Source organism: Scophthalmus maximus, chromosome 2 (assembly GCF_022379125.1).
Source record: "Scophthalmus maximus strain ysfricsl-2021 chromosome 2, ASM2237912v1, whole genome shotgun sequence".
In the NCBI taxonomy this organism is placed as follows: Eukaryota; Metazoa; Chordata; class Actinopteri; order Pleuronectiformes; family Scophthalmidae; genus Scophthalmus; species Scophthalmus maximus.
The window spans coordinates 11,883,332-11,904,973 of record NC_061516.1 but is presented as its reverse complement, the minus strand read 5'-3'; the positions used below and the strand labels follow the sequence as shown (position 1 = coordinate 11,904,973).

General features: G+C 44.8%; 1 protein-coding gene across 3 annotated transcripts; it reads right to left on the bottom strand.

Moving 5' to 3' along the window:
• Window positions 1-353: 353 nt before the first annotated feature.
• On the bottom strand, window positions 354-20,454 carry slc8a4a (solute carrier family 8 member 4a). Of its 3 annotated transcripts, XM_035626961.2 has the most exons (10): window positions 19,677-19,954; window positions 18,875-18,950; window positions 18,417-18,599; window positions 15,195-16,589; window positions 14,533-15,050; window positions 8,142-8,248; window positions 7,426-7,544; window positions 4,754-4,853; window positions 3,192-3,464; window positions 354-2,113 (listed from the first exon to the last, which is right to left on the bottom strand). In XM_035626961.2, exons 4-10 carry the CDS (start codon window positions 16,536-16,538, stop codon window positions 1,734-1,736), a joined length of 2,841 nt encoding a protein of 946 aa, XP_035482854.2. In that variant the 5' UTR covers window positions 16,539-16,589; window positions 18,417-18,599; window positions 18,875-18,950; window positions 19,677-19,954; the 3' UTR covers window positions 354-1,733. The 3 variants fall into 3 exon arrangements, with proteins under 3 accessions (XP_035482854.2, XP_035482853.2, XP_035482852.2); XM_035626960.2 differs by lacking the exons at window positions 18,417-18,599; window positions 19,677-19,954 and adding an exon at window positions 19,966-20,454; XM_035626959.2 differs by lacking the exon at window positions 18,417-18,599.
• Window positions 20,455-21,642: the final 1,188 nt, after the last annotated feature.

Sequence of the window (21,642 nt, the reverse complement as noted above, 5' to 3'; positions counted from 1 at the left end):
TACGTTTAGCTGATAATGCTTTTGTGCTTTTACCATGACTATGGATGCAAGACTTTAATTTGTAAAGGAGTATTTTTAAATATAAGTACTGGTACTTTTACTCTGATTATTTCTTCTATCACGAAGTGCCATTGTTTGTAGTGTAAAATTGTCAGAATATCTTGTTATATCCCATGTAATACCTAATTTGAGTAAAAATACTTGATAGCCTGGATTAATCCTAAATCCAAATAAGTTAACATTTGGGACTTATATTTAAAAATGCTTTGCTTGTATACACATCATCCTGTAAGATCCCCTCTAAAGATTTCTTGACATACGAAATCAAGACAACAAGGAATCGTACAGCATCGTAAATCTGCAACATTTATTTCCACTTTTTGTACATTAAACGTGCATATCAATTAAACCAAAAACGGATCATATAAATACCTCTACTGTAATACTGTTACAATAAATATGGCTCTACAGATTCTAGGTAAAAAAACAAACCAAAAAACAACGACAAAAAAAGTTCAATATCAACTGCTGTGTGACACAGGGAGACACTCTCAGGAAATACTGTACACGTCGTCTCTCTCAGCACAACTTTCCATTTCAAATGATGGACGCGTTTGGCGATTGTGCTGTGACGGGGACCTCGCTCCGCCTGCGGCCATCTGAAAAGTGGCCCCTTTGTTCTCTGCCGTGCTCTTGCTAAAAGTGATGCGGTTGAAAGATGTTCACAGTGTCAGCATGACGGATAAGAAAAAGTGCTGTTCCGCATCTGTGCACCGTACCAATTGTCAGTGACGAGATCGTGACATTCCTACCGACATTTTGTGCTAGAGAGGAGCGCACACACACACACACGCACGCACGCACGCACACACACACACAAATTATAAATGTGCTCAAAGAAGTTATACTTCATAATACAATTTAAAGCTGGCACTCTGCTCCATGTTGATTTCTGTTCTTTAAAATAAACCCTGGCTATGTCGAACATGATACTGACTGAGAAAGCTTCATGGGAAAGGGCACCGCCGGGCAGTGAATGCTATGCTTCACATTTACAGGAATACACCAACACATCGAGTGCCATGTCAAAAATATCACATACAGTACTTTAAAGTTGATTACCAAGAAACTCTGATCACGTGCAAAAGTAAACACACGTACTCACAAAACTCCCACGCACAATGTTCATCTTTTACATGATATACAGTGAATAATTAATGTATAGATTTGAGTAATAAATATCCACACACAAATATGTTTTACAGGTCCTCCTTGCCTCAGTCATGTCTTTCCCTTTATGTGAATGTCAAGTATATGTCATCTCATGCACCACCTTCAATTTTTCCCAAACTTCCTTCAATCTTGTGCTTTCTTAACACTTTAAAACTTAAATAATCGTCCTCTGATTAAGGACATGATGCCACAAGTTTTACACGTTGAGTGACGTGAATGTTTAATGGGATTTATGCTGACAGATGTTCCTTTGGAACATTACGTTTCAAAAAAAGGAAGAAAAGTTGAGGAGGAGGTTCAGTTTCAGCGGCTATCCTTCACAGCGTAGTAGATGGTGGCAAAGTTCTAACGTCCAAAGATTCAAAGTCGATCAGATATTGAGCAGTATCAGTAACAACTAATAATACAAATAGCTATAAACTTTTGTGAAAATACGGAGAGAGAAAACACGTTCAGTAGACTGTAAAAACAAGGAGAAGGGTTGTGTCTGTGCGTTTCCCTCAGAAACCAGGCATGTGGCAGTACGCCTCCAAGGAGGACAACAGGATGTAGATGAACCAGACGGAGAGGAAGAGGAAGAAGGTGACGAGCTTGGCTGTCCGTGGGCCCCCGAGCTCTCCGCCCGATATGCTGGGACGCCGGCGGTAGAGCAGCACCAGCACACACATCATGGCCATGACGGTGAAGAGGGTGACGGAGAAGGCCAGGGAGCCCGGGTTCACCTTGAACACCTTGCCTTTGCTCTGCCAGTAAACGGCCGCGATGGTCCACGCCACCCCGATGCCCAGGAACACGTTCACCGCGTTGCTGCCGGTCACGTTACCGATGGAGGCGTCAGCGTATTGGTCCTGGATGGCCGCCACTTTACTGGCAAATGTGTCTGTGACAGAAAGAGGAACATGGAACAGGTGAATTCGTGCAAATAGGCTTCTGATTGAAATTAATGTTGTGCACAGGCGCGGAATTCGCTGACGGCCTCCTGTTACAGCCCACCACTACCAGAGACTTACAAACAAATTTAAAATACAGTTTCAACATAAAATTAAACAACTTTGAAATATCACTCTGGGGCACAATGGTCAAAGAATTTAAAATAAACCTATATGGTTTATTTTGTGATAAAAAAGCTGGTACAACTTTATACAAGATATAGCTATAAATATTTATAGGCAGTAAATAATGGATTTTTAAAAATTTTGGGGGGGAGTGTTATGCTTTTATTTTCGATGGTGATAGCTTTTCCCAGAAGGGAGATGTCCATGGTGGGATTCTTACTGAGAAACAACATTTGGAGACACGGCAGTTGCTAAGTGAAAACCGAAAAATGGCCTCAGACAGATCTTTAAATCTTTAAAAATGGTGCCTTATTGAAAAGCGGTTATGTTCTTCATCTCACCATGCACCATGCAATATCTTTCAGCAACTTTGACATTTGTTAAACTAAAATATCATACTGTACAAAAACCCCTTTAAATCCAATACCAGAAAAAATACATCTACATTAGTAGACGAAAGTGAGTCGAAACAAATCTAAAAGGAGGATTTCTAAAACCAAAAATCTGCCACTACTTGAGGTTTCTCAAATGTTGTGATCATTGCCTTCTTATTCATGTAGGACAGGTCCAGTGCCGACGGAGAATGTGTGGAGTTTACCGAGCGAGAACGTGTCAAAACCTCATAATCATACACTCATTTGTGCCTCTCCCTGGGGAAGTGTTTAGGACACGGTGACGTGGGAATACCATTAGGCAGCGTGGAGAGAAGAAAGTGAAACAATGTTTTTCATTATTTCCAGCTGGTTAATGTTCAAGAGCGCTGCAGAGGTGGACAGGAGCCTCAGGTCACACAAGCCTACCCAAGCATCTGCTTCTACTACCCGGCAAACCCCAGAGGACAGGAACCCAGGACATGTTCGGTGTTAGAGCTCACAGACACAACACACACACACACGCCCCCACCTGGAACAGAGGTGCCGAGGGCCACGAACACCACGGCGGTGACGGAGTCTTTGAGGCCGATGGTGCAGCCGAAATGAGAGGCCAGGTCCCCGGTCACGGCCGTCAGAGCGCCGATGAGGGAGATGGACACAAAGAAGCAGGCCCAGCCGTTCCAGTACTCAGTGGGCGGAACAAACGCGAAGAGGACTTTCCAGAAAACTGTCAGGAAGTGCATGATGTAATCGAAGCAGGACGGCAAGCGCTCCTCGCCGCTCTCCTCCTCGTCATCGTCGCCTGGCAGAGACAGAGAACAGATCAATGGCCTGTAAAACATGTGCAGAGAATTACTGTTTCTGCTTTTTCTTTTCTTCAGATTATCTGAAGACTGTATATCCTGCAGGATACAAACCCAATTCGGACCTTTTGTCTTCGGCACATCTCAGTTCAGACGTGTTTATTTGAATGAAAAGAAATCATAAAAAATGTGGTGAAACAGTAAACAATCCATGCTTCTCAAATAACATCGATGACGCAAAATCCACCCAAGAATATACTGAACCCCGCCATGTTCCAGACGTTTGATGAGTGTGTGGGAGCTAACCTTTTGAAATCATTACACTAAATCTGTAAATATAGCGGTGACTCAGCGATTGAGGCATACAAATAGGCAGGAAGTCTACCTCTCTATTTATACATAAACATATAGACACTCTCTACGTTCAGATCCGAGTGACCTCAACCAGAGACGGGAAGAAGAGAAAAGAGCCTATTAACAAAATGATACGTCCCTGTCAGCTTTCAGACCAACAGGCTTTGTGCACTAGTGCAGATCTAAAAGGTTCATGGAGCCAAATGAAGGGTTTTCAAAAGAGACCCACTAAAAAGGTTTCACACCACGTACACTCACATCAATTCTCCAGAGCCATTAATTGTTCAGGCAGAGCTGGCCAGTTCAGGTTTTTTCTTCAGTGGGCCACATCAAGGGTTCACCGCATCATGCATTTTTTATTTGACTGTCAGGATTAAAAGAGGCAGCAAATAATAAGCGCCAAATTGCCTGAATCTATTAAAGCTGGCTTTGTTCTTTCATTCAATTTACTAAAAAAATAATGGGCCTAAATTAGGTTTAAAGGGGCAGTAAGTGATTTTGGGAAAGCTTGCCAAAAACCGCAGAGTTGCAGCGTCACCCGCCGGCACGTGACATCGCGGTGTCGACGAGCGATGTTTACAAACTGCACTCGCATCATAGTGCGGTGCGGTCCGAACCATTTTTGTTTGTTTTCTGATTTACACGAAAGCGTCAGCTAACGGACGGTGAGGAAATATAAGCTGCTTTTTACAAAACGTGCATTGCTTCAGAATCGCTTACAGCCCCTTTAACAGTTCATACACACACACACACCCAAACACACACACACACCCCCACACACACACACACCCAAACACACACACACACACACACACACACACACACACACACAGCAGGTGGACCAGATCCAGCCCTGCAGCCTCGTTCTTCCGCAGGCCCCCCTGTCTCATCGGGATGAACACATGAGACATTCCAGGACGCCACGACGACTCACCTGCACTGACTGTGACGGCACTAACAAACTGCTCCCTCCAGCTGCTGCTCCCCACCACCAGAGCCAGGTTCGTCTTCTTGATCAGCTTGTCCACTGTGCTCTGCAGACGACGTCCAAGACAGAGGGAAGTCAAAGAACAGGCGCCCACGGGTATGAGATTAACAGCATACCTTATAACGCTATCACGCTGGACTAGAGACACAGGCGGAATGAACCGTGTCTCCTCTCCCACTGTGGTGCAACAATGAGTCACCAAGAAGAAAAACCAGAGAGAGAGACCAGCGTAGAGCTGCTTTACACATGAAGATCAGTTTGCTCATCAAGGGAATTACTGCAGTTTTCAAATGTGAGCTTCTGACAATGTCCAGGAAAAGTTGGGTGAGTTTGCTGTTCATAAAAATAAAAATGCAGCAGGAGATTGTCCCAGTCAGATGCATTTTCAACAGCAGGAGCATCTCTGGAACACTGACTTATTTTTACATTAGGTTTTACCGTGGCACTGGCAGGAAAAGTTGCATAAAATGTCCGGATCAACATTTGTGTTCTTACATAAAGGCCCCTTCAGAAAAGTTCAGGAACATGTACAGACTTCAGTGCACGTCTGAAAGCATTTAGTGGAAAATGTGTCCGTTGGTTTGAAAAATGAACCTGGCTAATGTGATAGAGTCTAATGAAAGACACTTTCAAGTTGCATTATGGGAAATGTACAATCAAGCTGTAAAATCAGAATATATTTACCTCTGCTGCATTAGTTTTGAGTAGTTTTCTTTTTTTTAAGTTTCTGACATTTTTGTCTCCTGATAACTCAACTTACTTTACGTCTGTGTGGGGCAAAAATCGATGGATTGTGCCTTTAAAGCCACGTCGCAGCTAAATAATACCAATTTTTCCAATTTATTTGACTATTCAAGCTGCATGAAATGACAAGAGAGTGACTCTGCAGGCGGAGCCATTAGTTTCATGCACATAACTAATAATTTATCACCCATCCCTGGTTAGATTAAATATGAAATCTCCAGAAGTCATAACCAACATAAAGTTAAATAACAGATTCTGCCGTATTTAGTGAAAAATATGAAACTATACTATAATATTATAAAAATATTAGAATTTGAAGTCCTGATTTTTGGAAGAAGGGATGCCTGTGATGCCACTCATATGGATCTGTGTTCCCTGGGACCATTTGTAAAACCCATTGTTAAAAAAATCTGGGTGTGAGAATGGACAGTGATTTTAAATTGGACAAAGCTTTTTTTCAGCCGAGGCTTTTATCTAAGGTCAAGTCATTTCGATCGTTCAAGGATTTTGAAAGGGTTATACGCGCTTTTTATCTCCTCCCGACTGGGCTATTGTATTGCCCTTTATGCTGGCATCGGCCAGGCCTCCCTCTCACGCTTGCAGTTGGTCCAGAATGCTGCAGCCCATCTTTAAACAGCTACACGCAAGTGATGGCACATTTCCCCCGTACTGGCCTCCCTCCCTGCACTGGCTCCCTGTACATTTTAGGATTGATGATAATGTTTGCCTACAAGTCACTTAATGGGCCAGCTCCAACATATCTGTCTGACCTCTTACAACCCCATGTCCCATCAGGGTCACTCAGAGCTGCTGATCAGTTTCTTCTGGTCATCCCCAGGTCAAGGTTGAAGCAAAAGGGGAGGTCGTGCCTTTGCGGTTGCAGCCCCCAAACTCTGGAACGAGTTGCCCATGTTAGACTATAGCCCATAAACTTCCTGTCTTTAAATCCCGTCTTAAAATTAATTTTTACTCATGGCTTTCAACTCATTGTAACAATGTTTTATCATGTTTGTTTTGTTTTTTGCTTGTTCTTGGGTTTTGGGATATTTTATAAACCAAAGCACTTTGGTTAACTGTTGTTGTTTTTAAATTTGTTCTATAAATAGATTTTATTTTATTTTGTTACTATCAACCCTTAAAGATACAGTGTGTAATATTTAAAAGAACTTATTCACAGAAATTGAATATATTGTCCATAACTATGTGTCCATATTTATAAAATCACCTGTAACAAAGAACCAATGTGTTTTCGTCAACTTTTAATGAGTTTAACATAGCTACATTAGGGGGACACTACGTCGTGTTGTGCTGCGTTCCTGTTCCACTGCGACTTGGGAGGTTGGAAAAAAATCACCACCCTGACTTCTGGGGTCCGAGTTCCGAGGTGTAATGGAATGCAGAATTAAATAGAATCTTAAATTGCAGAAAGCGGTCCAGAATACATCACATTTGCATTGATTTTCTAGCGCTGCGGTAAACGGGAAATGGAATTAGCGGTGCGCCACCATAAAGTGTCCCTGTCAGATGCTCAGTTGGTTGCAGTTTGCAACTTTACCACCAGATGCCGCCAGAAAAGTAGAAAAATTACAAACTGGGGCTTTACCAAATTCAATGAGTTGAAAACAAAGGTCTGCATGAAGTTGAACACTATGCTGATGAATAATGAAGAGAGAATACTTGGTAGATGTCATGTTGTTTGTTTTCTTTATGTACTCCTCATAGTGTCTTATAAATAGTTTGAGGATTAGAAGATGTGTGAAAGTCTCCAGTCCTCAGAACTGCTGAGCAGGAAGAGAACAAGTCAGTCTTGAATGAAAAAATCTGTTTCTAGCGACAAAACAAGCAAAACTCTTAATACTGTTAATTTCCGTTACCTTAAATTCATAAGACTCCTCAATGACCACCTCCAGCTTAGTGTGCTCTCCCAGGCAGGGGCAGCCCATCTTTGACACGTCCTCTGGTCCCGCAGCTGTCTTGTTATCGTTGGTGTCTCCTGCAGCAGAGGAACATGTGTTCACAACTTTCGACCGGTGGTTCGGGAAGAGATTTGTTGCAAAACAACATAATCAAAAGCCAGTTTTCCATTCGTGCATCATACAAAGTATGGGTCTGACTCCGTAGCAAATTAAATAAAAATAATAATACAAAAACCCCCCCAAAAACCTGGCATTTAGAAGCCAAGAACTTAAAACAAATAGAAAATAGGTGCAATCGAGTATATGTATTTAGTTGGAAAGCGATTTATTTATTCATTGTTTAAATGCTTATTCAATTAATTAACATTATAATATATTCCATCAATGATGTATTTAATTTTCACTGTGTTGATACACAAATTCTATGTAACCCAAACTCTGACCTTAAGTGCAAAAAAAAAAATCAAACCTTGAGTCCTCCAGCATAAAAACCTGACCATGAAATACGCCAAAAGGAATATAAGAGATTACGACTGAGACCTTCAAATTTGTATCGCTTGATATAAACTGCACAAGCCCAAAAATTTAAATAAAATATGACGGAGAGTGGATGTTGACTGGAAGGTATTTCAAGCCATGGAATAATGAGGAAAATCAATGTGTCCTCAACTCACCGTGTCTCTGTCCCACGTCCAGCAGGATGGGCTCCTCCAACACAATGGTGAAGATCTTGTTCTTCTCGTACTCCTCGTCGTCGATGATCTTCACGTTCATCAGCTTCCTGGAGGCAGAAGCGGCCATGGGACAGGAAAAATGGATGGAGCCGAGGAGGGACGGGTGAATTCATTAGTAAGCTTTATTCAGGAGATAACGGCAGCCGTCAATACGAGTTAACCTGCAGTTGGGCTTTGTTATCCAACCGAAAGTAGATCCCTGGCAACCGCTAAGAGGCCGACTGCCCACACAATGCATCATGAATCAGAGATGTTAGATAAGAAGACGGCAGCTCAAGATCTTAACAAATTAACAAATATCCTGTAAGGCTTAAAAAAATATATTGGATTTTTTCCCCCCAGGATTCCACAAGAGGGCGGACTTCTGCTGCACCATTATTCTATAAATTATGGTGAAATAGCCCACAACCCTCCCACACACTTTAAATCATGGGAAATTATAGTGTTATTATTTTCTTGTCTGTGGAAATTAAACACTTCCTATCTATGTTTACATTGCAATTTAAACCCAACATAAAAACCCCAACAACGTGAGGCTGTGGTGTCGATCTGTGACCGATGTGTTTCCCGCTTCATTCTCCCACACTGTCACAGTGAGTCTCTCTCTCCCTCTCCCTCCATCTCCCTAATGATATGTGGGCGGTTGTCTATTTCTGGCTACACATATACGCTCAGGATTCGACAACATGCAGGAAGAGCTTTTTCGCTCGCAGAACAGAAGAATTTAATTTTAAACATGAATGATACGTCATCGGCCGCCTAATGTCAGGGAGAGTCATGCCAGTGGGAGCGAAAGGGAACGGCAGCAATCGCCTGGAGTCCTCGCAGTGGATACGGGAAAAAAAAACAGGCCGTTGTTTCAAGTGATGTACGGTTACAAGGTGAGTTCACTTTGAAGCATCATGGAGAGGGCCTTAAAATAAAAGATGACTGTTTGGTTGCTATATTCACGCAGCGGCCATTTTGATATTACATCACACGCGGGGCAGATACAGTTTGTCCTGCTGCAGTGTATCAAAATGAAGGGAATGTAACGGCCAGGGATCAGACAAACATTCACATTTAGAGGCCTCACACGGAAACACAAATTAGAAATGACTGGCTGTCAAAAAGCAACAGGGGACGGGGATTCACGTACTGCAGTTGGCTGATTATTTGGCAATTTGATTCTCAACCTCTGTCGTAGTCTAACGGTCATTAAGTATTTCCAAGACTTGAATGAGTTTTCAGTTCATCTTGGTGAACCTTGAATACAACAAATGAGCAACTCAAAGGTAAATTTAAAAACATTCTGGTTCACTGAAATAATCGAAATCATAAATAAAACTCCACCGAGCTGCGAGTCTCGCAGAGCTTCTACCTTCACCTAATGGCCGCGTGGAGACAACTGGCCACTGTGGGTTCATTGTGCATTTAAAGTGTGGAAAATTAATGATGTCTGTACTCGCAAGTCCAACAGCAACAAACCAACTAGAAGTCAACAGGCAAACAAATCAATATTTTTTGAAAATTTACTGTCCTACAGAAAGTCAGACAAGATCAATACCACTTTCATGTCTGTACACGAAATAGCTTAACAGCTAAGACCATTCTTCTGTCCGGCAGCTGAAACAATTTCTCTACCGGGCCACTGAACTCTAAGAAATAGTTCCAGCACATGGTGGCCTGCCAATCCACAGTCTACCATTGATCTCGTCGTCTGACTTGAGTTTGGCAGTTATTGTAAGAGCTTGTAAATGTTGTCTTCCCACATCTGAGTTATATATATTAGTAAATTGACAAAAAAAAAAACGTGCTACCGATACACACAACACAGTCAGATGCTTTAAGTTGCTGAAAGAAGCACAAACGACAGTGGGAGACACGACAGTAATGAACCCGGCTAGAGCAAGCTTCCTTTTCAATGCTCTGTGATTTACGTTTTTTTCATCACCAATGAAGAGGGGTTGACTTCAACAGCTACTTATATTCCACTGTCATCTGAGCTACTGTATTTCTTAAATCGCGGTGTGCTGAGCTCTCTCGGCCAGCGCAGGAGAACAGCTATTGTCTCTGCCGCATGTGGAATACACTGCAGACTGCAGAATGTCAGGCGGGCTCTCTTCACGGATACAAACCAAACTCTAGAGGGCCTCTCACATTTTCTGAGTGTTGAATTTGTGCATGCCTTTATCTGTTAATTAATTAGGTGGATTAATTTTGGATTACCCAAGAAAAGAGTGTGGTGGGGCTCAGTGTTTGACATTGTCATCTCTGGAAAGAAAGATGGGGCGACTGAGATCAGGACCTTCTTTTAATCGGAGTTTCCCTCTCCTCTACGTTCTGTGTAGATCTGCTCCAGTTTCCTCCCACTGTCTAAAGACATAAACAGGATAAGTCTGGACTGAAGACTTTTTATGCCCCTGCCTTCTCCCCTCTGCAGTGCTGGGACGGGCTACAGCCCTCCTGAGGCCCTGACAAAATAATGAAGGCAGAAGGGAGAGTGAGTGAATGCATATACAGTATGCATGACAGTATGTCAAATGTTCTGTCTGAAGCGAAGGGTACAGCCATTCAGTTGTAGAACTGTGGATCCAACTCGCGTGTCAGCACCTTTCTGCTGTGCTGAAGTGTCCAGCTCCAGAAGGACGGCGGTGTGGCTTATTATTAAAAATAAAATGTTTCTCATATCAGCCACGACATTAAATTCAAACATTATTTTGTCTCCCCTCAATGTGATATTAGATTATTATGTACAACCATCTCTGATAACTTGAACTGACAACATTTTGTGGTAATTTAATACATGACATCACAACTAATGAGCGCAGGAAGAGTGAGATCAGAAGAATCTCAACATCGGTATTTAGTCTACGTAAATCCATCGTCTTTATCCTCTGGGAACCATTAATGTCCATACAACATTTTGTGCACCGACGAAAAAATGTCAGGGGATCATTTCAGTCATTCCCATTCGTCCTGTGGTGATCACGAATATGGCATCTATCAACAGCCACATCCTTTGAGCGGCGTTGAGCGAGGCCAGGAGGTATAGGCCACGTATATCAATTATATACAACCGACTGCTGTGAGCATTCAAATATAGGATTGAATGTTTCAAAAAGAACGAAGCACATCAGTGCCACTGAAATGGTGCAAACCTTCTCCTCCACCTTCTACGGAAAGAAGCATGCGATTCGAGAAAGGTTTCGACCCCAATGGATACGTGGACGTTATCCAACCGAGCCTCTGCTGCTCCTCTTTCATCCAGGTTCGTCAGGGAGTTCAGGATGTTATTGATCCCAGGCTACATTAGGCATGAGAAATAAAGAATATCAGGCTATTGATTTCCCTTTTTTTTTTTTTCCAGAGGTGTTCTCCTCGCAATCTCTTTCATCCGAGCTTATGTAACTGCTCCACTTATCCACTTCAGCCTCAACTCTGCGTGTAGTTTTTACACACATTTTGAGGCGCTCACAAAACCCCATACAACGCATGAGCATCAAAGGGTCTGCGCAGATCTTCCTCTAATCCATAAACACATAATTTAAACTGGGTTCTACATGTCAGCCTGTTTATTTGGGGTCTGTGTGTGTGTGTGTGTGTGTGTGTGTGTGTCTGTGTATACATCATAATCTGTTTCCTGCAGTGCAGAATTTAGCGGGTAAATTATTATTTATCTGCACGCCTACATTTAAAACCGTTCTTCTTGGCTCTGCGTCAGGAGCTTTAGAAGAAACTTGGCGTCCTCCCCTTTTGCTCCTCTGCACGCTCGAACATCGACCGGGGCGAGAAGATGTACACAGACGCAGGGACACACAAAGCCAGAGACACTTTAACAAACACACAGAGCCGCCTGCGGGCCTGCTGCTGAGTGTCAGCTCTTTGTCCTGAGCGCCCAGGGAAAGACTTGGGCGAGGAAAAAGGCCAGCTCTGCTTGAAGGGGGAACTTTGGCAGCCCGCTGCTGAGCAATAAGGAACACGAATATATGCACACGCTCGTCCGCGTAGAGACTCAAACACGCAGAGGCGCACGCTTGCTGAAGCCGAAAATGCTTTTGAGATGACGATGCAGAGACGCACAGGCGATGGAGCTCCGCTTGCATCTTTTAACTGGGGGCTCCAAATTAAACGGCCTCATAAAAAATTCAGTCCGGCTCGAGAATGTGAGTTACATAAAGCAGGAACAAAATGTTGTCTTGTTGAAAGACTTTTCGGAAATATCTTCAACTTTGACTTGCTGGCTTCACACCAGCTTTAAGAAATGCCTCATTTTGTGCGTTTCAAATAGAGATGAGTGGTGCCAACAATAAAAAACGTCTTTCTCGAAACCGTCTGAGAGCAGGTATAATAGTGTAGCGACCCTCTTACTGTGTCTGTTATATGTGTTGACTGTATTGCACATCAGTGCTTGAGTGCGGAATGTTTCTGTGGTTGGTTGGCAGCAGAGGGGAGGTTTTAGGAGGGAACACCAAGGTGTGTGTGGGGGGGGGGCGCGGTGGTTCCGGTTCCGGTTCGAAGGGAAACGACTATTGCCGAGCGGTTGTACGGTGTGGTTGTGGCCGAGAGTAACCATAAAAGGTCTGATAATAGATGCACGGCATTGCAAGACAACCCTCTCGCCTGTTCATTATCCCCCCAGCGGCTCCGGACGGGACGCTACAATAGATTCGTCTGGTCGATAACAAGATAAGGAAGCTGCTGCGACTCGCCGCGACTGGACCTGGCCATTCTGACTCATGTCTGAGTCAAACATTTCTACCCATAATCCGAGTACCGCTGCAGCAGGGGCATTCCCCCTCGCGTTCTTCTTTTCATTCGGTTTTTTCGAACTGTCCCGCTCTGCCGGATCCTGCTCTCCACAGTCCTTCCTCCACGGCCGAATGGCAACTGTTGTGGAGAGTGCAGATGATATAAAGTGTGCGGACGCTTGTGTCACTGTCAGCTCTGCCGCGGCCTGACGAACCGAGTCTTGCCTCAGTAGGTGCAGATTTTATCTAACGCTCAACGTCTCCATTTGAGTGCAGATGCAAGTTGCCCGCCTCTCGTCTCACGGTGTTAAATCCTCTCATTAGCTGCACCTTCTGCAACACTTTGTGGTATGTCGGGAACTTTTGGAACTCGTTTAACCCCTTTTCACTCCCTTTAATTGCTTTTGCAAGCTCAAGAAGCGCTTTTTTTAGTGTCCCTCTGGAGCCACATTTTGTTTGATGTGGGGTTAGACACACACGGGCCTGCACACACACACACACACACACACACACACACACACACACACACTTAAAAATACGCAAAAAACAAACGTGCAAAAAACATGCACACAGAGAGATAAACGTGCAACGAGCGAACTGTCAGAAACGGACAAACTGCGAGACAAAACAAAAGGCAAATTGGACGATCTACATTCTCTCTGACACCGTGCGTGCACCTGCCTCTCCTCCCACACTGCCGACCTACACAATACACCTACGCACGAGCCCTGAAATCCTCTTCAGGCAGACGGCTTCATCGGACACATTTTATTCCTCTGTTTTGTCCACTGGTGCACTATTCATCATTTTGATGCAGTCAAGAGTGTTTTTTTTTTCCATTTCTTAGATAGTAATAATAATATAAAAATCCCAACTGTGGATAATTGCCAGGTTCTTTTACTCGTCTCACCATGAAAAGAAACACAACAACAAGTGTTCCTCATCACCCAGCCAACCTTTTTCTACACGACGTTCAAGAGGAAAGCTGGAAAAACATCAGAGTTTCACCCTTCCTCCGCCCTCGTTTTATCTGCCACTCTGCTGCTGCATCCACGAATCCTTTATCACACGGGCTTCATCGCGTGCACTTGTTTCAGTATCTGCTCAGTTTCTGTGTAAGTCACCAGTCTGATTTTCTTTCCTCTGCCATGTGGCTCACACACACGCACTCCCTTCTGATTCTGCACTGGAGTTTTCATCGCTCTGCATTACAATAAACCTCCATATTACCTCCACAGAAACACCAAAGCTCTGCGTATTAATTCTGCACGCATTCATAGAACGCTGCCTCCATACTTCCTCTCCTTCTCCTTGTACAGTACTTCTTCTGTCGCATCAGGCAAACTGTTTTAATTATGTGCCTCACAATTATCTTTTCCTCCCACATCATCCCTCTGAAAGACCTAAACTTCTCAGAGTGAACGTATCCATGACTCATAAAAAGAAAAAGTCTTTTATGTCCGTCAGGGGTGAACAGACAACCTACGGTAATCTAGAAGGATTGTTTAACATACCAATCTGTGGGTTGTGATGTTTACCCATGTTATCAGAGGCAGCAGCAAGACATCACATCAAAAAAAGAAGAAAGAATTGCTGCTCACATGGTCTCGTCGTTCTGAAACTCCAGCTTGCCAGACACCTCCTCGTAGTCCTCCCCGGCCTTGGCGGTGCCCTCGACAGTGTGGTACGGCACCGCCACCTTCCCCCTGGCCCCGGACGTCCGGTGAACCTTCACCTGCATGTTGCCGACGCTCTCGCTGACCCTGGTGGAGTTGCTCTCAAACGTGAATATGCCAGCGTGGTCGTCGTCGTAGATGGTAACCGTGGCGGTGTGAGCGCCGCCCAGGGCCGCCTTCGGAGGAACGTGGGGGGAGATGCCCACCGTGCTGTTGCTGGAGGTGATGGAGCTCGGCTCCAGGACCGAGACCTCGGCGCGGTGCACGATACGCGGGTTGCTGAGGCGCACGTAGAAATGCTCGTCCTCCTCGAAGATGTCATCGTCAATCACGCCGACGGTGAATTCTTTTGTCGCCTCGCCAGGCTTGAAGACCAAAGTGCCCTCTGCAAACTCATAGTCTGAGCCTGCGTTGGCGGTCGCATCCTCTGTACGGTAGTCTACCTGTGTGGCACAGGGAGAGAAAGAAACTATTATTACATATTTAGTCCCTGTATTCATAATACAATGCTGAATTATTAATATGCTTATGCCTAAAGCACTTCAAGTTGCTTTTGAGCAGATTCCCATCATTACTTTGCCTCTTACTTTCACAGTGCAGCCATTTTCTCCTCCATGTCGGCTCACTGACAGCTTGAGGGAACCACAATTCTCAAAGCACTGGTAGTGGGAGGGGTCGAACTGCAGGTAGATGGTGTTGGGGTCTTCCTCTTGCCCACTCGCCTCATGACAGCTCACCACCTTCCTGGCCTGGTCAGCGGCATGCTTCTTCAAGATGTTCCCAGCTCCGATCATCATGCGCGTGGCCTGGATGCGATAAAAGGCCCGACTCTTCTGCTGCTGGACCAGCACTTGGTAGTTGGCCATCTCAATCAGCTGCTCCATGTCCTTCTCCGGATGCCTCTGCTTCAGCTCTTTCAGCGTGCGAGCCATGTCCCGCCGGGCCTCCTCGTCTTGATCTTGCTCCGCGCTCGTCCCTCCACCTTCCTCCACCCCTTCCAGCATCCCATCCAGAGCCTCTTTGGGGTGAGTGTGCGAGTTCCCACCCTGGCCGTCCATCTCCAAGTCCATTTTGGTGAACATGGCGTCCCCCTCCGACTCGATGATGATGCCACGGGTCTTGTCCGCGCGGTAACGCTTGTGGACGTACTTGTAGAAGAGCAGGCGTCGGTCTGCGATCCAGGCTTGCAGCACACAGAGAGGGAAGAAGAGGAAGGTGAGGACGGCCTCCCAGACTGCCACCTCGCCGGGGGAGAACACGGACAGGATGAGATACAGCCAGATGTACGCGAAAATGCTCCAGGCAGCAGTGACAAAAAACACCCGGAGGTGCTTTATCTTGCGGGTTTCGTTCTCTGGCACCACATAGACACAGATAGCGATGATAATGAACATGTTGAAAGCGGCGCTGCCCACGATGGTGCTGGGACCCAGAGATCCAGCCTCAAAATCATGGCCGATCACCTCGATGACAGACAGCAAGATCTCTGGTGCTGACGAGCCCAGCGCCATCAGGGTGAGGTTGGACACCGTCTCGTTCCAGACGCGCACGGTAGTCGTGATCGTCTCGCCGTTGGGCTTCTTGATAGTGATCTCCTTTTCCTGAGAGGTGATGACCTCGATAGAAGACATGAAGCGGTCTGCGATGATGGACATGCCCAGGAACATGTAAATAAGAGCTGCAAAGTAAACAATGGCGCGCGCCACCTTGTCGCCCACCGCAGGGTTTTGGGGGTTCCACAGGGGCAGCACCACCCCATCGGAGCAGTTACTCGCAGTGGAGCAGTTGTCTCGTGGGCTGTCAACATCTTCAGGGCTGGCGCTGCCCTGGGAGAAGTGAGTGACTCCCGGGAGCAGAACCAGGAGAAAAGAGATGAGCATACATGGGGTGACCGGGGGAGAGCAGTTCAGGAGGGTCTTGTGCAGAAACATGGTGGGTCGATGATGCTCGGAGTTGTCTGATGTTCAATCCACGTCACAGACCTCGGAAAGACAGAAGAAAAAGAAGTTTGCATGGGTAATCGGATCATTACACTGATGACTTCAGATGTTCATCTATAATTGAGATGAACTACACAAGGAGAGGGTTGACAGCTCAAAGGTTTTTCAACACTCATGCTCTTTTGTATGCAAATGATGTGGGATCCAACGCTTTGAATGGTTCAAGTTTGAAAAGGCAAAAATATTGGCACCTACAGTACTTATGTGTCGAACTCCCACACATATAACGTGGTGCTGAGCGGCTGCAAAAATGTTACCCTCGGCACTGAAAGCATTGAGGGAAACTCTGACTCAGTCCACCGTGTACAGTCCGGTTAGATGGGATCCCGAAAAAAATCTTCACTGACACGAGTAAACAAGAAAAGAGCAGTTGTTGTGAGGCCGCCCAGACCTCCTGGAACAACTAGATAGTAAGAGATTATCTGATGGAGAAGTGCGGCACACCTCACAGCTCTAGTCTGTAATATATTGTTTAATGCTAAAAGAAAAGTAACACAGTAAAAATGTCCCCGCCCCCCCCCCCCCATTTTATGTAAGCCATTTAAACTACGCCATGGGAAAAATTAAAATAATTTCACGGTGGTTTTCTTGGCAGCGCAGTGACCATCTTAACAGCTCGAGTGAACAATTCAGGGAGCACAGCGTCAATAGCCTCTGGGGGATTTACATCTGAATCAGAGAGAGAGAGAGAGAGAGAGAGAAAGGAGAGGAAAGAAACACCCAGGACTGTAATCTAGTTCTTCCTAATTAAATTTTCAAGACCATCCCCGTCTCAAGAAATAGGTTGCCCACCTGAAAGCAGCAGAGCTCTGTCAATGCTCCGTGTCGTTGACATGCAGCCGAGCTCTAACCTGCATAACAGGAGTGCACTTTTCCCCATCAGTTTCCATCAAGGCTACGTAGCAGGGTTAAGCAGTGCAGCATAGCTGTAGAAAAATGTATTTGTCAATTATTATCCTTTTTTTGTTGCCTTATGAGGGACAGATTGTATTTGTGCACCAACGGCTTCATGCAACAGCTCAGCTCAGCTCTGCCAGAGGGAACAGATCAGCTCTGCGAACAGCGACTCCTCCAACGGGCTTGGACGGAGGAACCAGCCACGAGTGAAACCACACCATCCATGTTCAACAAAGACATTTGGGAGATGAATCATGAGTCCTCAACGCTAGAGCCAAGAGAACACTGTGTACTTCGTTTAACGTGGAGAGAAATAAAACATTTCCGCGGCCGTGTCGCGTCCATTCCCTTCATTTTCAACGAAAGCGGAATATAATAATATAATGTTTCCATTGGCAAACAAGCCTGCACAAATTTTGAGTGGGTGATGTTTCTATGGCAAAAGCAAGATCTCCAACTGGTGGGAATGTAGGGAGAAAGCTTTTTTTTCCCTTTCTATTTAAACGGGTTTTTTTCAAAGCTGAAAAGACAAGGTGTCATTTCTAGTGGTGACAACCAGATCTCCAGAGCTAACGAGGGGCATTCATCTTCCCCGTCTCCTCCAAGGAAACATGGATTTTAAGTCAACATAACAACTTAAGGTTCATGTTTTTGTTTTTTGTTTTTTGCTCAATTTGATAATTAGCTAATTCTAGAGTCTCGCCAAAGACATTTCAGAGATTCTGAGGAAGCAGCCCCCCGGCAGTACCAGTCCACCACCTCAATTCTCTGTGCTGCTGATATTTAACTTTTTTATTAAATAATTTGAAGAACAATCCCACTCCAGCTGCGGACACGCCCAGCGAGACGCCACTCTTCCATTCCACACAGTTCCACGTGTCATCTTCAGCAAAAGAGGAAAAAAAAACCTACCCTGGCCCAAATGAAACGTTGAAGATTGAATCATCAGAAGTGTTCCTGTTTGGTGAGCAGGGGTCTCAGGTTGACAAGTAAACACTTGAACGTAATGAGTCACACTTTGGTGCCAGCAAGGGTTCGGTGAGAGAAGGTGGTGACAGTCTCAATTAGCTCCACATAAATGTCATCTCTACTATCCTGGGAAGTCATGAAAATAGAACATGGAAAAAGGAGGAATGGAGCAGAAACAATATGTAAACAAGAGAGGAGACTGCATCTTTGTGGAAAAAACAAATTCATTATGCTGAACAAAAAAAAAGTACAAAGCAAAGGTGACGTGCAAGTATGAGCATCAGAGGCGAATACCAACATGGTAACGGTGGAACATGAAGATGCTCATGCAGGAGGAGCAGGCTTCTCGTGTCAGCACTGTTGTATCCGTCGTTAATAATCTGGGAACCTGTATTACTCACCCAGGTGCAGTTGTCAGTGAGTCAGCTCAGCGTGGAAGTTGTGGCCTCGGGAGATGAACTTCTCTTCCCTGTCGCTCTGTGGAGAGAGAGGGCTTCTCTTAAATGAACAGCTTGTAAAAGAGAGTTTTTAAAACATCTGCATGGAAACTGTAGCCCGGAAAGGCTTCAACTCTTTTTAAGGAGCTTGTTAAAAGCCAGATTAGTGGGCTTGTGAATTTAGCAGCTGGGGTAAAAAAAAAAATAAAAAGATAAAATACAAATAAAATGTCACAGTTTGCAGCCTGTAGAGACGATTAAAAAAAAAATAAATGTTAAGTTACAAATGGGTTCTGAGACAGATAGATTACAGCACATGCCAGATGCAGAGGATGGAGAGGGGGGGATTATCCCATCAGCAGCCTGTGCACCAGAGACACACCGAGGTGCATGTCCCACGGAGGCTGTGCCCTGCAGCGAGCTGCTGTGGCGCTGCTGCCTCGCGTCTTGGAAATGACGCGTCGCTTTCCAACAGTGCTTCTCCGATATCGCATTTATTTATTTTTTTTGTAATTGCCTGACAGGTGCCCTACCCCAGCGAACTTAACACTGTTGGACTAGTTCCTTGTATTAACCCCCCCTGGTGCACCGACGCCTTCGGCAAAGCTAAGTCCTTTTTTCCAGAGCCCCCGACGCGTCCTCAGTTTGATCCACTCCGCGCTACGTGCGATTGTTGATGCGTAAAATAATAAATGATTATCATGTCCTCATTCGTCCCGTCTTGTATCAGCCAGAAATTCATCAAAAATGTTCAATTTATAAAAACCTTTGAGGGTGTTTCTTCTTTTCTCATCATCCGAAAAAATGAACTGAGTGGAAGAAGAAGAAGAAGAAGAAGAACAAGCAGAAGAAGACCAAAAAAAATCCCCTGCTCTTCTTCTCTGTCTGAGCTGGATCACGCAAAGAAGCCGACTGGACTGCACATGAAGCTTAGGCGTGAATGAATGGTGAAGGATTGAGAAGACACAAACCACACACGGATCAGGTCGCGGTGGATATCGAGCACACACACACACACACACACACACAGAGGAGTGTGGAGTTATGCGTCTTACTCGTGCGGTGGCCAGCTTTGGCACAAGCAACGACGATCGAGATGGAAAAGCAGTAAGGCTGCAGAGACAGGGGAGGAGACGCCGGGTCCTCCCGACTGCGCATCGGGAGCAGGAGTCGCCGACCATCGCGTTGAGCTCGGCGTCGTCGTCCTTATCTCTGAGCCGCTGGAAGATGAGACTCCGACATCCAGATGTTTTGGGTTTGCTTCTTTGTTGGGTCTATCTTCTGTGCTACACACACACATATTGAGTTTTACCTTGAAATATTTGTATGCATTTGTGTAATTGCATGACGCACATTATCATAAATCTGATGGAAGATTGGAAGAGGATCAATCATTTTTTTTTTAAATAAAAAAAACAACAAAAAACATACAAAAAAAAGAGAAGAAGGAGGAAGATCAGACTAAAGACTAGTTGTAGCAACCGACCAACTTCCATATGGCTCAAGACACCTCACACGATGCTTCCACTGGTGAACAAAGCTTGTGAGTGAGGTACAAAAGCAAAAGAAAAGATCAGCCTCCTCGTGAATGGCCCAGTGTGTTCTGTAGATCTGGAAGGTGTCTTCTAAAGTCAATTACATTTTTATAATGAGGTCATAGTGATGTCATCAGGGTTAGTTTGTTCTCTCGAGTTAGACTTTAAATATTTGACATAATGCCTACATCATAAACCAGAGGCATGGGGTTTTGTAAGATGAAGGCATCTAACAGCCAGAGAAGTTCCAATGAAAGACGGTTGCATTCTGGGTATTGTAGGAGCCGGCGTAGTTTGAAGTCGTGATGGTCGTGGCCTCTTCTTCGTAGAGTTCGCCCATTCTCCCGTGAATCCCCTGCGTTAAGAGACATTCAAAAAAACGTATCTATTTGTATTGTCAGTATTGTATTGAATAGACGCTTATTAATATATATGCTCTACTTGGGCTACGTATGCTAAGCTATTTTTTTAATCTGAATCCTAATGTTATAATGCTAATAGTGCCTCAGGATGTCGGCCTTTATATACATCTACGATCATTGGCTGTAGACATGCTGACATGTGGCATATTAGTCATTTTATGTGTAAACGTGAAGGCGATAAGGATTCGGTCTTTGGTCACCTACTGAAATATAGGAGAAGTGGACATCTTGACTTGTCAACAACATCATTCAGAGGTTAATCCTCTGGGGGCCATGAACGTCTCTACCCAACAACTCTGGAAGTGCTGGATTAAAGTGTAATAAAACAACAGTGTTGCCCCAAGAGCCACACTGCTAGTGAAGATAAAAATAAAAAAAGAAGCTTTCATTTGGATAAAATTAATTTAGTTGTTATTGGTGGATGATTGCCTGAAATGTAATAATGGTGGAATGGAGGCAGTATATCGCCCACCTGGAGGGATGATTATGGCAAACCTCACAGATAAAGAAGATTGCGCTGAGATCTGGGGGACGGAAAGCGCCTGAGGAGGGGAACCACCCCAACTAACAGGAGGAGGAGCAGAACACCCTGCAGAGATGACTTCAAAAACCACAGCCTGAAACTTGCGGGAGGCTTTGTACTGTTGTTACCTGCGGAGATGCTTCACTCGAAGAAGTTACTCAATGTGTTTTTTCGCTGTGTTGGAATAGACAGGTCCATTCCAACACAGCGAAAAAACACCCAATGCGGTCACCTGACGCCTCCCTGTTGACT

What these genes read in the sequence shown, in the direction of transcription:
- slc8a4a (XM_035626960.2), bottom strand. Translation starts at nt 16,538, where the DNA reads ATGTTTCTGCACAAGACCCTCCTGAACTGCTCTCCCCCGGTCACCCCA. An exon ending in GGACGTGGGACAGAGACACG is followed by an intron (nt 7,545 to 8,141) that starts GTGAGTTGAGGA and finishes CCTCTGCTGCAG; the next exon opens with GAGACACCAACGATAACAAG. An exon ending in TGCCGTCACAGTCAGTGCAG is followed by an intron (nt 3,465 to 4,753) that starts GTGAGTCGTCGT and finishes TGTCTCTGCCAG; the next exon opens with GCGACGATGACGAGGAGGAG.